Source organism: Pleurodeles waltl, chromosome 6 (genome assembly GCF_031143425.1).
Source record: "Pleurodeles waltl isolate 20211129_DDA chromosome 6, aPleWal1.hap1.20221129, whole genome shotgun sequence".
NCBI classification, from domain to species: Eukaryota; Metazoa; Chordata; class Amphibia; order Caudata; family Salamandridae; genus Pleurodeles; species Pleurodeles waltl.
In genome coordinates this window covers 1,198,523,347-1,198,538,185 of record NC_090445.1, presented here as the reverse complement: position 1 = coordinate 1,198,538,185, position 14,839 = coordinate 1,198,523,347, and the positions used below count along the sequence as shown (strand labels likewise).

At 46.6% G+C, this 14,839-nt stretch overlaps 1 protein-coding gene across 2 annotated transcripts in view; it reads left to right on the top strand.

Moving 5' to 3' along the window:
- Positions 1-14,839, top strand: part of HELLS (helicase, lymphoid specific) — a 549,822-nt gene that overhangs the window by 77,568 nt on the left and 457,415 nt on the right. For both annotated transcript variants that reach the window (XM_069240496.1, XM_069240495.1), the window contains exon 7: positions 342-383. In XM_069240496.1, the coding sequence (XP_069096597.1) occupies positions 342-383 (42 nt within the window). The remainder of the gene's footprint in view (positions 1-341; positions 384-14,839) is intronic.

The following is a 14,839-nucleotide window of genomic DNA, read 5'->3' as shown; positions in this document are numbered from 1 at the left end:
CATTAGTTTTAAATATGCTCCCTGTGTCTGGGTTAGGGCTGTTGTAGGTCCACCCCCTCCCGTCCCCTTCCGCTCCATCCTTTTAATTTGCTTGATCACTGATGGTGAGAATGGTTTGGTCATCAGAAAAGTATGCCTTGACCGACTCTGAAATGGTACTGTTTAAAAGACCTTGATTTCTGCTTAAATTATTTTTGAGAACACAGCTACCACAAAAATCCTTCAACCAACAGAAACAAAACTGATTTGAAGAAAGCTTTTAACTACCTAAACTCAAACATAAATTGCTCTGTACAGATGTGAACATGTTTAGTTTGTGCTAATCTGTATTGTTTCTTTAGGAAATCCTGTCAGTGGCCAAAAAAAGTAAAGTGGAGAATGAGGTAATTATGTCTTCATTGATTATTACCTACAGGCCGTTTGTACCTGAAGTTTTCTGCATATCACATGCTCATTGAATTATTTTGTGATTAGTATATTAATATTTTCATTTCAATTGCAGATTTTTTTTGTTCTGCCTAATATTCAGTTTTTTTCTCTCATGCTAGTTACATTAATCACCCTCCCTCCTTTCAATTTGTTATTCAAAGCTTGATGTAAACATAGCATTTACAGACAGGAAATATAAATGTGCTGGCTGCATTTTAAAGCAGGTTTGGAGTTTTAAATTAATAAGTAATATTCCATCTTCGCTAAATAACCCTTTTCTCTGGGAATAGTGGCATTTTTTTTGTGTAGTTGCTGAAAGTAGTATGACGTTAAATGGCAAGTGCTGTATTTGTACTTAATTCACTTGTGCCACCGTCTAATCACAGTAAAATACCAGGTGTATCTGATTTGAAAAGTTGTTTTGCTTATACCTGTTAGACTGTAGGAAAGTATCCTCTTTCTGGCATGGTTAACCCCACTTTTTGCCTATTGTCAGTGTTTGACTGTGTCCACTGGTATCCTGCTAACCAGGTTTCCAGTGACTGTGCTCTCTTCCTTTAAATTTGGCTGCTTGGTTCACACACCCCACATTTGACATACTGCTGCCCTTTTGTAAGTTCCTATTATATGGTACCCAGGGCATTGGGGCACCAGGGGTTCCCCATGGGCTGCAGCATGTATTATGCCGCCCATGCAAAGTGTATCTGCAGGCCTGCCGTTGCAGCCAATGTGAAAAGGTGCATGCACCCATTTCACTACAGGTCACTGTACCAGGTCACTGTAAGTCACCCCTGTGGTAGGCCCTCCTACCCAAGAGGGCACGGTGCAACCTGTTTGTGATGGCACTCCAGCTCTATTCTCAAGGACTTCGTGAGCGCGGGAACGCCATTTTATGCGTGTACTGGACATAGGTTACTATCTATGTCCAGATACATAATGGTAACTTGGAACCTAGGCATGTTTGGTATAAACATGTCAGAATCCTATCCCAATACTGTTGCCAGTATTGGAAGTATGATTTCATTCACTCTGGGGGCTCCTTAGAGGACCCCCAGCATTGCTCCTACCAGCCCTCTGGAGTTTTCCAGGCAGCCCAAGCTGCTGCCAACCCTCAGACAGGTTTCTGCCCTCCTGCTGCTTGATGAGCTCAAGTCCAGGAAGGCAGAACAAGGGATTTCCTTTTGTGTAAGGGGGGGATGGGGTGGGGGAAGGGGGGTTGTAACACTCTCTCCCTTTTTGGAAATAGGTGTTGCATGGCTTGGCAGGGGAGACCTCTAGTCCCTGCTCTGAGGTGAAACTGGACAATGGAAAGGGGAGTGACCGCTCCCCTGTCCACCACCACCCCAGGGGTGGTGTCCAGAGCTCCTCCAGAGGGTCCCTTGATTCTGCCATCTTAAATCCAAGGTGGACAGAGGCCTCTGGGAGCATCTGGGTGGGCCAGGTCTGGCAGATGACGACATTAGAGCCGCCTCCTGATACGTGGTCACCTAGCTAGGTAACCAATCCCCCCAGCCCCCCCCCCCCCCCCCCCCCCCTAACCTCCTTTCAGGGCTATTGGGGATCTCTCTCTTGGATGGGTCCTCAGATTTGGCTTGGGAAATTACAGCAGGACTCCTCTGCAACCTCTAATTTGACTTCTAGCCACTGCAACTGGACCCTCCAGGAACAGTCAATCTGCATCCACAACAAAGACTCTGCTTGCAACATTGTACAGTGTAGCCCCAGCACTCTTCCCTGTGACGCACAGCCCTCTGAGTGATTTCCCTGTGGCGTGGGACTCTTCAGTTGTGCTGCGTGGGCTCCACTGCGACTCCTGGTTCCTCTTCCAGTGCGTCTCCTGTGGAGGCTGGATTTTCGTTTGCCTTTCTGAGACCCCCCCCCCCCCCCCCCCCCCCCCCCCCCAACACTCCTCCTGGACTCTGCTGGTTCCCCTGCAGCTCCACTTTTGCTTCATCATGACTTTTGCCTTTGCCAAGGCTTGTTGGTGGCACTTCCACACCACTGACCAACTGCAATCTTCCATTCGTGTGGGACGTCTACTGCATCCTCCAGGAACTCCAGGGCTGCATTGCTCACTGTCTTTGTCCTACCCTCGACCAACTCCTGCAGCCACAGATAGGTGGGTAGTGGCTCTTGCCACCACCTGACACTTCTGGGCTTTATCCTCTCCTTTCACAGGTCTTCCTCTTCAGGAATCTGCTGCTTGTTTCATACAGCCTTGTCTGGATGTTGTATTATCTTTTTTTGTCCTTTTGGGTGGTTTAGGGAAAATCCAGTAACTTACTCCTTTCTTCCTGGTCTTTAAAGGGGCACTGTGGTAGTTATCTTTGGGGTCTCCTAGTTCCCCCAGCTCCCCTCTACATATTCCAGTTACCTAGGTGGGTTTCCTGCATTCGCATTCGCATTCCATAGTTTTTTCTTTTCTTCAGTATGTGGTTTGGGCTCCCTTAGGGTGACTATTGCACTGTTTTCTACTGCTTTTATGCCCATTTCTAATTAGTAGTGTACATATCTAGTATATTACCTTTTGGTAATTGTGTAAACACTTTTTTTTTTTTTTTTGTGTAACTGAATGTTTTCCTTCATGTGTGTAAGTGCTGTTTGACTTTTTTTTTCACAAATCTGTTTATTGATATTTTTAAACTTTACATTGTTTCTTATTTTGGCATTTGCTTCAAGTTAGCATATTTTTTTGTGTGTTACTTACATCATTAAGAAATATTTAGTACATTGGCGACACATTAATGCAGTGTATTTTACAGTTTGTCTATATAGTTGTTTGGGTGTTCTTTACAACCACTGTGCTGTTAGTTTTCATCCTGTATGGTTTTTAATTCCTAGTGTGTTGTTCTTGTTGTTCTGTACTGTGGGTGCAGTTTAAGTGGTCGTTTGTATGCCTAGTGTCTGTTAGGTTGGCACAGCGCTTGATGGCATTCATTAGTATAACATTTGTTCTCCAGTAATGGATCTTTCATTGATTCACATGCTTGAATCATTCCCGTCGTCGAGGTGGGAGCCTCACGGTAACTTTAAATACACAAAGCAGTACGTTTGAAACCAGTAGGCTCCCATAGGATATTTTATAGCCTATCCACCTTGTTTTTGTGAAAAGACCCAAACTTCAGTGTCAACCAATCAGGATTCAGCCCCCTCCCAAACACTCCCAACAGAGGCTGAATTCCCTCAGATTTTCTACCGCACGTCATGTGAAGGGAGTCCCCCTGAGCTCTGCTCAGTTTACCTTTTTCTGACTGAAAATTGTTTCTCTCAGGAAAACAGCTTTCCAGCTTTATCATGTCTGAAAAGACAAAAAAGTGTCTGTTCAGAGACTGTGGCAGTTGTGGGAAGAAGAGACTACATGTTGATGACCCCCACAAGAAATGCATCTACTGCCTCCATCCAGACCACAAGGTGAGAGACTGCAAGATCTGTCGCACCTTTAGTCAAAAAACCCTCAGACCGTGAGGGTAGGCTTCTCTTGTGGCTGCAGAAGCCGAAAGCCATGGAGCATCCTTCCTCAGACGAAAGTGAAGTGTCATCTCATGCTTCTCACTCCCAAAAAAGAACAGGTGAGAGAGGAAGATTGCCTGATGAGCCACTGAGGAAGATGGCCAAAAAGATGGAGCAGGTCTCTACTGAGGCAAAAAAGGGTGTTTCCCATTCAGAGACGCACACAAGTTTGCCAAAAAAGGTTCGTTCAGAGCCTACTTCGCCTCTACACTAGAAGAGTACCGCGAAAAGGGCATCCCTGTCTCTGTCACCCCAGAAAGATCTGGTAAAATTCTCTTCAGGAAAAAGGCACCCGTTGACGACCACCCCGTCGACTGTGACATCAACGACCGTGTCGTCGTTTACAACGGTGGTCTCTCTGATGATCATGACGCCGTCACCATTATCGTCAACGACTATAATTACAGCTAAAATATTTTTTAAAAGCTTCGTCGATGAACACGTCGACGGCGGAGGCTTCGTGGGTCCACCAATCGACCAAGGTACTTCCGTCAATGAAGCACCTCTCAATGAGGTTTAAGAAGGGCACACCGGCGACGACAGCACCGTCGGCGATACAGGTGCCGACAGGGGAACCGTCGACGAGCGTATCGTCGACAGCAGTGACAATGTATAAACCATCGACCCTCCTGTGTATTCCACCGGACCAATCGTCAACAATGATGCCTTACTCTCAAGACGATTCAACAAGATTCTTGCCTCTTTCACTCATCACCATGGGGGACAAATCTTCTGATATTCTTCCAATGCATACCTCCCGAGCAAAGTATTGCCATATCCCCCACAACATCTCTTGGATGATGATGATGATGATGCATACTCCCAAGACGAGGGAATGTTTGGTGCAGCGAGTAGCCAGTCTCAGCTGCATGTAAAATGGCAGGACTTTGATGAGGAAGATGAAGAGCAGAACCAGCCCAACTATGCTTCGTCATACTCCCCGGCAGAACAATTACCCCTCTCCATGCCAAGCACATTGGTGGCAGACCTTCAATCTATGCTCAATGACTACTACAGAAGGTTTCCACCATCAACACCTACCACACCACCCAGGCCTGAAACCTACCAGACGCCTTGTCAAACCCCGAGGACCAGTCTCCCGGAGACGCCGCACGCTGGCATACCATTGAGTAGCCAAATGCAGGAAGCTCATCCCTCGTCGGACGGCGAAAGGGAAGAGGGTGAGTTAAGAGATTCAGTGACCAGTGAATGGGATGATTACCTCGTCCCCACACCATCTCCACCTCCAGCAGGTCCAGTGGATTTGCCTCCAGAAGACATAGGAGGTTTTCATAATTTGATAAAGAGAGCGGCAAAGCGATTTGGCGTTTCTATTATCTCTCATGAAACAGAGTGCTTGATTTACGACTTCAAGGAGCCATCAAAGAGATCGGTAAGCGCAATACCGATAGATTTCTTATGGCAGGAAGGGTTGAAGGCGATGAAGAATCCGGCGACAGTACCTTCACAAATGCCAAGGCTAGAAAAGAAATATAAGGCCCCGGATGATTCTCCGGCCTGTTTAGTGTCGCAACCGGATTCGGTGATATCGCAGGCAGTGCAACGACGTTCTAGAAACCCTTCCACACCTATAGCGTCTCCCCCAGACAAAGAAGGGAGGAGATTAGATAATATAGGGAAAAAATTCTCCTCTGTAGTGGCGGTCACAGTCAAGGCAGCTAATTGCCTCGCCATCCTAGGGAGATATGATTGCCAGATGTGGGCTGACATGTCTGCTTTCTTGGATCTCTTGCCGGAGGATGTCAAGGTGGAAGCGAAGAAGGTGTTGCAGGAAGGAGAACGGATTGCGGCAGAGATTATAGACAGTGCAATAGACATTTCTTTAACTGGTTTCAGACAATTGGCTGGTGCAGCAGTCTTACGTAGGCAAGGATGGCTAAAGGCTACATCATTTCGACCGGAGGCCCAGAGCCGGGTTCTCGACAGGCCTTTTGATGGTGAAAGTCTTTGGGAAGCATGTCGACTACATGTTACAAGCCACCAAAACGGACATGGATACGGCTAAATCATTAGGTACCTTACAGTATAAAAAGCAACCTTTTCGTGGAGCAAGGGGAAGAGGTTACTCCTTTCGAGGGGGCTACCATCAGTACAGACCCCAGTATCAGTCTTCCTCCACAGGATCCCGACAACAGTACCACCAGCAACAGCAGCATTACAGGTTGCCACCGGCTGCTGCCTATAAGCATCCAGCGAGAGGAAGAGTGGCTGCCCGAGGAAGGGATACCAGCAGGAAACAATGACCTACCAGCCATACCAGCATTTATCCCCTCACCAATCTCGAGGGTTGGAGGACTCATCACCTCTTATTTCCTTCAATGGGCGGCAATAACATCAGACAGGTGGGTGCTCGATATAGTGGCCAGAGGCCATACTCTGGAATTCACACAGACTCCACCAGCTGTTTTCCCCCATCAGGCCCTCCGCCCCCAAGGGTGAACAAACTCCTCAAGGAAGTGCAAGTGAAGCTGGGCAAAGGAGCAATAGAACTGGTCCCTTTTTTTCTCAGAGGAACAGGGGATTCTATTCCCGCTTCTTTCTCGTAAAGAAACCCTCCGGGGACTGGTGCCCCATTCTGGACTTAAGAGCACTAAAAAAGTTCCTAAAGAAACAATTGTTCAGGATGGTAACACTACAGGATGTCTTGCGCCTTTTAAATACTGGAGATCTGATGACATCCCTAGACCTCCAGGATGCTTACTTTCATATTCCACTGCAGATTCCTCAGGTTCAAAGTAGCTGGTATGCACCTCCAATTTCGAGTTCTTCCATGTGGTCTAAAATCGGCCCCCAGAATTTTTACAAAAGTGTTGGCTCCGGTAGCAGCATAAAGGCACCTTCAAAGTCTCAGGTTGTACGTCATATTTCGGTTTGCCTCCAATTGTTAAACGGCCTGGGGTTTGTCGTCAATTATCAAAAATCTCAGCTTCACCCCACACATGTATTAAATTTCTTAGGAGCAATACTAGACACGGTCCACAGCAAGGCGTATCCGTCTCACGAGAGGAAACAAAAACTAACCTCCTTAGCACGGAGACTCTACAAAAATGTTCGTTTCAGTCCGCACCTACAAATCTTTGCTAGGGATGATCTCATCATGCGTTCTGCTAGTCCCAGATTGCAGGCTCCATATGCGACCCCTGCAAGAACAATTGGATGTACAGTGGATTCAGGTGCGCGGTTCGTTCGAAGACAGAATTCGCATAACACCTCTAATGCAAACCACCATGAAGTGGTGGGCAACGCTGACCAATTTGTCCAACGGACTCACATTCCTTCATCAGGTACCCAGTTACATAGTGACAACGGATGCTTCTCTTGAGGGATGGGGTGCACACTGCCAAGATCTGCAAACCAGCGGATCCTGGAATGCAAAAGAGGTTCGGCTCCACATAAATCACCTGGAGCTCAAAGCGATAGACCTAGCTCTAAAAGCTTTTTTGCCAAAACTTCAAAATTCAAGCATCTTAATGAGAACGGACAATACGACCAGCACGTTTTATCTAAACAAGCAGGGGGCACAAGATCTCTACAACTCTCGCAACTGGCTCAGGATATCTGGAAATGGGCCATCAAGCACATTTCGCTCAAAGCGGAGCATGTGCCAGGACAGACCAACGTTCTGGCAGACACCCTGAGCAGGACAGTGATACCATACCACGAGTGGGAGCTAGACCAGGAACTTCTCGATCGACTCTTCCTTTTATGGGGCAAACCAAATCGCGACCTGTTTGCCACACTCGTGAACCAGAATGCCAGTATTATGCAAGTTGGCTTCCCCAGAAAGGATTGTGGGGGAATGCGTTTTCGATTAGATGGTCCGGGGTCTATGCCTACGCTTTTCCTCCGATCCCGCTCAAACCGAGAGTCATCAACAAAATGAAGACCGAAGGGTGTCTCCTTCTATTCATATCTCCCAGGTGGCCCAGACAGGTCTGGTACACTGAGCTCCTAATGCTCTCCGAACAGCCACATGTGCAACTCTGAGTCCAACCCTCTTAACAATGCACCAGGGACAAGTCAGGCATCCAGATCCGTCATCTCTTCACTTGTCGGCTTGGCTCCTGAATTCAATGAGTATGTAAATCTGAACATTCCGTCGGAGTGTAGAGACATCTTAGCCAAAGCTAGAGCGAACACTACCAATAAAACTTACAAACTAAAATGTTAACGTTTTTGTATATGGTGTGCAGCGGAAGGTATACATCCTATTTCCTCTCCTCCAGAGCAGATACTACCATATCTGTTGCTTTTGGCAAAGTCAGGACTTTCATACTGCTCCATTCGAGTGCATCTGGCAGCAATCTCGAGATACCGTAGATCACAACACATGGTCTCATTATGCTCCACCAGGATTGTGAAACAATTCATGAGGGGCCTGTTCCGTGTTTTCCCACCAGTCCGGAAACCTCCGCCGTTATGGTCCCTGAATATTGTATTAATGCAACTCATGAAAGCTCCCTTTGAGCCGATCTAAAATTAATCTCATAGAAGACAGCTTTACTTAGTAGCTCTTACTTCAGCCAAAAGAGTCAGCGACATTCAGGCCTTTACTACTAAAGAACCTTTCCTCCAATTTACAAATTCCGGTGTAACCCTGAGAACAAATCCTAAGTATATCCCAGAAGTTCCTTCAACTTTTCATCATTTAACTTTATTTCGGTAAGTAAAAACATACCATAAAAGTACAATACAAGCATCATAAATTGTTGATTTTTTTAAATTGGTAAAACACTAAAAAATATAAGCACAGTAAAAATATAAAAGATAATAAAAAGTTAAAATTCAAACAGAATGATCACAATATATATCTCCTAAATTTAGAGTGTACCACACAAGGACCCTATTCCCTATGCCCATGGGTGTTCAATGATGCAATAAAACAGTGTCTTAGTATTAAAAGTTAAATACTAAAATCAGACCTAAAAAGGTCAATTAAAGTGCATACATAGATCTAAAAATTAGCTACCCAGTCTTATTCTTTAAAGTTGCTAATCTGAGGCGCCAGATTGATTCGAGGAATTTTGCCACTGGTAAAACTACCTCGCCAGATGGATCAGATTTAAAAATTCTCTCAGCAAACAAGTGAGACCTGGCACCTATAGATTTGCAGAGCGGGATCATCCAACAAACTCTTTGTTTGTGATATGCATGACAAAAAAAGAGAACATGTGAAATAGACTCTTCACGTTGGCAGCCCATCGGGCAGAGCTTGGAACTATTAGTGGAACAATGCCAATTGTACGTTAGGGAACACAAAGGGAGGGACCCTATTCTGAATCTAACAAAAAGAGCTTGCGCAATTGGAGATAATGCTACATCCATATAAGGCTCAAATTCATAGTGGCATTTGAGTGATAAATAATTATCAGACATTGACAGCGGAACAATCTTAGTAAATTGCACAATCTGAGCGTTGTGCCAAAAAGCATCCTTCAGTAGCTGCACAGCATTTTTAGGAATAGAAGAAGGGTTCAACCAATAGGTCCCAAAACCTAGATGGAATAAGGATTCTTTGACATAAGTACACCATTTCGTTTTACTGATAGTATTACTGCCCACCAATTTGAGAAGCCCACAACGAAATGGAGAAAGGGCATCTGTTATCCAAAGCCGGATCCAATATAGCAAGGGCCTTAAAGCAGCAATCTGCGAAATAGAAAAAAGATTTAGATCCATACGGATGGGCAGAGGAGTGCTAGAAGGAACTTTTAACAATGATTTCAATAATTGATTTTCCGCCCTTTCCAAGTCCACCAGATTACAATGGCCCCAAAGTTCAGCACCATATAAGGCCCCCCGTGGGCTTGGAATTTAAATACTTCAAGGGCGGGAGACATTGCAAACCTGGGAGATCTATAAGCAAATCTTACAATGCCACCTGCCCTTTGCTTCAAGCACAATAAGGATTTCTGGCGGTGTGCATGCCAAAGGGGTGAGTCTTCCAGTTTGATACCTAAATAGTCAAAAGTGCCCACTCTTTCCAAGGAAGCACCATCTAGGTATACTGGTCTCTTCATTTTGCACCTATTGTCCCCAAAGACCATATACTTTGTTTTTGCTGAGTTGATTTCCAACCCATGGTCTTTGCAAAACTCCAAAAATCGTGATAGCAATCTGGAAAGGCCCACGGCAGTTCGCAAGAGTAACAGGGTGTCGTCTGCGAACAGTAGACAGGGGAACTTCTGCCCACCCAAGTTCGGGGCATCACCACAACAATCCTAAGAGGTATGGGATGCAAGCGTTAATAAACAATAGGAATAGGGTGGGCGTAAGGACGCACCCCTGCCGTACACTTCGCGTTGTAGAAAAAGCTGGGTTCAAGTCACCAGCCAAACCCCAGCGCACTCTGGCATAATTGTCAGAGTAAAGATCTTGGATAACATTAATCAAAGAACCCGGAACTCCAATGTTGCTCAAGACCTCCCAGAGCTTAGCACGTGGGACAAGGTCAAACGCAGATTTCAAATTGACAAAGGCCACAAATAAATGGCCTTTGTCTACGGTCTTCCACTTGATGGTAGTGAATCGGAAGACCTGATTGATGGTACTGACCTTGTCCCGGAAACCAGCCTGGAGATGGCTTAAAACTGTTTTTTTTTTTTTTTTTTTTTTTTTTGTTATCCAGTGTTTTAATCTGGATAACAACTGGAAAGAGAATATTTTTTGCAGGTTATCTAATAGACTAATCGGTCTGTAGTTCCCAGGGGAGCTCTGATCTTCTTTTTTGTGTATGGGGACGATAATAGCCACCTTCCACGTATCTGGGTAAGAGCGAGTTATCAGAACAATATTCGATAGCCTATTAATGTACCGGGTCCAAACAGATAAGTCTGATTTATACAGGTCCGATGGGACACTGTCCAAGCCAGGAGCCTTCCCTGTTCTTTGAGCACGGATTGCCAGCTCAGTTTCTATCGGGGTAAAAGGTGGCATAGGGGAAAAGCACAGTGAAAAATCAATAGGAGAGTTGTTCGGATTGGGGCAAGACCCATAAAGTTCCCGAAAATGTGAGAGCCAGGATTCTGCATCAATGTGACATTCAGGAGTAGATGAAAGGGTGGGGTCTCTACGTGAGACCAGGGTCCAAAAAAGTTTAAGGTCACAGGCACTAGCTGCCTCCAGCAGACGCTCTCACAATTTTTCTTCGTGTTTGAGTTTAGATGACTTACAAGTAGAAGCATAGTTCCTTCTTGCATGTATGATAGCATCCTGGCTCTTTAGCTTTAGAGCTCTGGACAAAAGGCTCTTAGCCTCCCGACACTCCTTATCAAACCACTTACAATTGGACAAGGAGGAATTGTTTTGGGTTGAGGGGGGTTTAGTAACAAGCTCCTTGAGATCCATAAAGAGAGTCGCATGAGAGGACATAACTTCTGAGGGAGATAAGACAATAGTCATCAAAAAGCTGGTGGCAAGAGACTAGGTCATAAAGCTTATTAAGCAGGTTGGATTTCAAAAACGAAGACCATCTCACCACACGTCTATTGCTGGATAATTCCAGCCAATCATTGGGAGCATCCAGAACATAAGGTGGAGTGAGCCCTGAAAAAAGAGTTGCATTATATTCAATTTGTAAGGGGGCATGGTCGCTAGTGTACCGAGAACCAACCTCCACATTGATCATAAAATGCCAGACTCGCAGATCAAAAATAACGTAATCCAGAGTGCTACTATAGTGGCCTCTATAGAAGGTGGGTCTAGAATTGTCATTTAAAAAACGGCCATTTCCAAAACGCAGGCCATAAGTTACTGCAAGGTCTATTATCTGCATAACCCTAAGGGGAGGAGTACATGACACTGGTTGGATTGAAAGCGGGGGAAGATTCCATACTTCATCTTCGGCCTGGGTAGACTCGACAAAAGCTGAATCTAATTCAATTTGGGCATTGAGGTCACCTGCAATAATAACACAATATTTAGAGTAAAGATTGGATAAAAATTTGTGCAACAAATGAATAGTACCAGACTGGCGGTTACCTGGACCTGGCCTATTATAAATATTAATACATAACACCGGAGTGCCTGTGATAGGCCATATTGCTATTGCAAGGATATCACAAGAATCAATAGTGATTTCCTTTACCCTGCCCACTTCAGTCAACTTGACCCATGTACATAGACCCCCAATCGCCCTTCCCCCTAGTGGACAGTCGCCTTTAGTGAAACAGCAATAGCCTTGCCTATACGCACAATCCATAGCCCAAGTTTCCTGAAACATACATATGGAGAAAGATTCAACATAAGCCCCCCAGTCCGGATCAGATAATTTGCTCTTGATGCCAGCCACATTCCAAGACAATATTTTCCTTTTTGTAATGCTACAAGCTGACGTACAAGAGTCGGCATCGAGAGCAGAATTGGAAGTCCCATTAGTGGGGCAGGGTAAAGCCCTTATAGTATTGTCACCCAAACCGAGCGAAGATCTTGTAAGTGTCGTTGCCCAGACATGTGGAACATTATGTTTGCAAGAATTAGAATGGCATAGTCAATCCACATCAGATGTATCCCCTGAGGTGATGGGATCTTGTATGAGGGTACCTTTATTGTTACAAACCAACGCAGCCCCGTTGCCTGGAAAAGGCAACAAGCCAGGGGAGACAGTTGAAACAGAGACATTTCGAGGAATTGCGTTGGCTCCGGGTGGATGCAAGGACATGATCTTGTGACCCATAGCAGGCAAACTTTCTCTAAAAATAAATGTCAGTCAGATCGTGATAAATTACGAGCTTCCATCTGCAAGATCCCTTTAACTAAAGCGGGGCTAGCAAGATGAAGTTTGATAGTGTCCCGCCCACCAGGGCCTCGCACACGAGAAGCAAAGGCAATGCCCGCGTGGATGATAGAGCCACAGCCCCCAGTGTGGCGGATCCAATACGACACCTTGTTAATAAGAGAAGTGTCTTCCCTCGTATGAGATGGAAGTCGAGGGACGTTACACATGTCGATGCAGTTTCGGTTGGGCGCATGAATAGAATGGGCCACAGATTGGCCCGGATTAAGAGAAAAGAATGGTGAATTCGGTTGAGCAGAAGTTGAGTGATTTCCATGATGATGACTATAACTGGAACCCTTGACCGTTTCCCATGGCAGTGGGGAATCAACTGGCAGAGCAACAGGAGCCAATGGCCGAGAAGCTTGTGCAGTGGCTGGAGTCGAAATAAGCTGAGGAGTTAGGTCAGGTTTTTTGAGAAATTTAAGGACCTCAAATAAGAGACTCTTCAATTCCCCGACTTCACGCTTTAGACTAGATACCAGAGCTAAGACCGCATCACTAGGAGAATCAAAAGTGGGTTTAAAAGGCACAGGCACAGGGAGCGAAGGCTGTATGGCACTTGCTAATTCTGGTAGATCCAAGACCGAAAACCGATTTGTGCATGGAATCCCATTAACAATGGGAACAGAACGGATTACGTCCAAATTAGAACTAGTGCCAGGCGAAAGCGAGGAATTAGCCAGGCCAGTCGAGCTGGGAGGGACAGCAACCTGGACTAAAGTTTTCTGAGGCTGAATGTCAGTAGGTTTAGTGGAGCTAGCCGTTAGAAATGGAAGTAAGGATCCTGATTTCAGTTTCTTACAGGCGTTGACCTCGTTTTCCTTGAGGATGGATTCCACTTCCTCGATTAAGTTATCGATTTATCTAGAAATGCAATTGGAGTGGAATTGCTTTGCTCTGCTAGATTTAGAGCGTTTGGATTTGGCTGTAGCCAGGTCAGGACTAGAACGAACCTTGCGCTTTCCCATGCCGAGTAGAGAATGGGGAAGAGAAGAAAGAAGGAAACTTACTCAGCACCGCAGGTCACCGCAGGTCACCGCTGGACAACGCAGCACAAAAAACGAGAGATTAAGGGGTATGGCCCAGCCCCGCCTCTTCCGGGCGCTGACGGGCGAAGGACTGGCCCGCCCTTGGCCCGGGCGCGTCCCGCGACGGCGGGAGCGCGATGAAGGTTTTAAAGGGCTCCTGCCCTGAAGCAAGTGGCTCTGCCCCCAGCACCAGCAATGCGTGTCCCGCGACAGCGCGATGAAGGTTTTAAAGGGCTCCTGCCCTGTAGCAAGTGGCTCTGCCCCCGGCACGACCAATGCGTGTCCCGCGACGGCGGGAGCGCGATGAAGGTTTTAAACGGCTCCTGCCCTGTAGCAAGTGGCTCTGCCCCCGGCACCAGCAATGCGCGTCCCGCGACGGCGGGAGCGCGATGAAGGTTTTAAAGGGCTCCTGCCCTGAAGCAAGTGGCTCCGCCCCCGGCACTAGCAATGCGCGTCCCGCGACGGCGGGAGCGCAATGAAGGTTTTAAAGGGCTCCTGCCCTGTAGCAAGTGGCTCCGCCCCCGGCACCAGCGATTATTTTTGAAAGTTTAACATATAATTTAGTATTATAGGCATTATCAGGGGTGGATTTGTTAAAAATGGCTGATCAGGGCACGTGGCCAAGGTAGGGACCCGTCAAGACACGTCTCCCCTGAGCTCCTGTTTGGCGCCCTCTTTCCCCTCTGTAAACGTGGCTTGTAGCGAGAGCCCCCACTTCCCAAAACCCCGCGACCGAAGATTAGGGAGCCCCACGAGGAACAGTGGGGGGCTCAGGATGGCCTGAGACGCGTCTGGACTGGTGCCCGCTTGGCGGCTGGGCTCAAGGCGCGACAGCTATCTCGGGAGCTGCAGGCGGGCCTTGAATGACCTCTTGAGGTACATCCGCGTGAATGTCTCTAGTTGGGTTTTTCCTGCAGAATATAGTTCCTTTACCTTATACAGAAGTCCCTTAGAGTTTTTCTGCGGTGGCTGGTGTCACGGGGGCCCCTCGGCGAGGCCTGGCTCGGATATACTATCCGGTGTGGGAGGATGGTTCTGTTTCCGAGCCTGGGGGGGGGGGGGGTGGGGGGGGGAG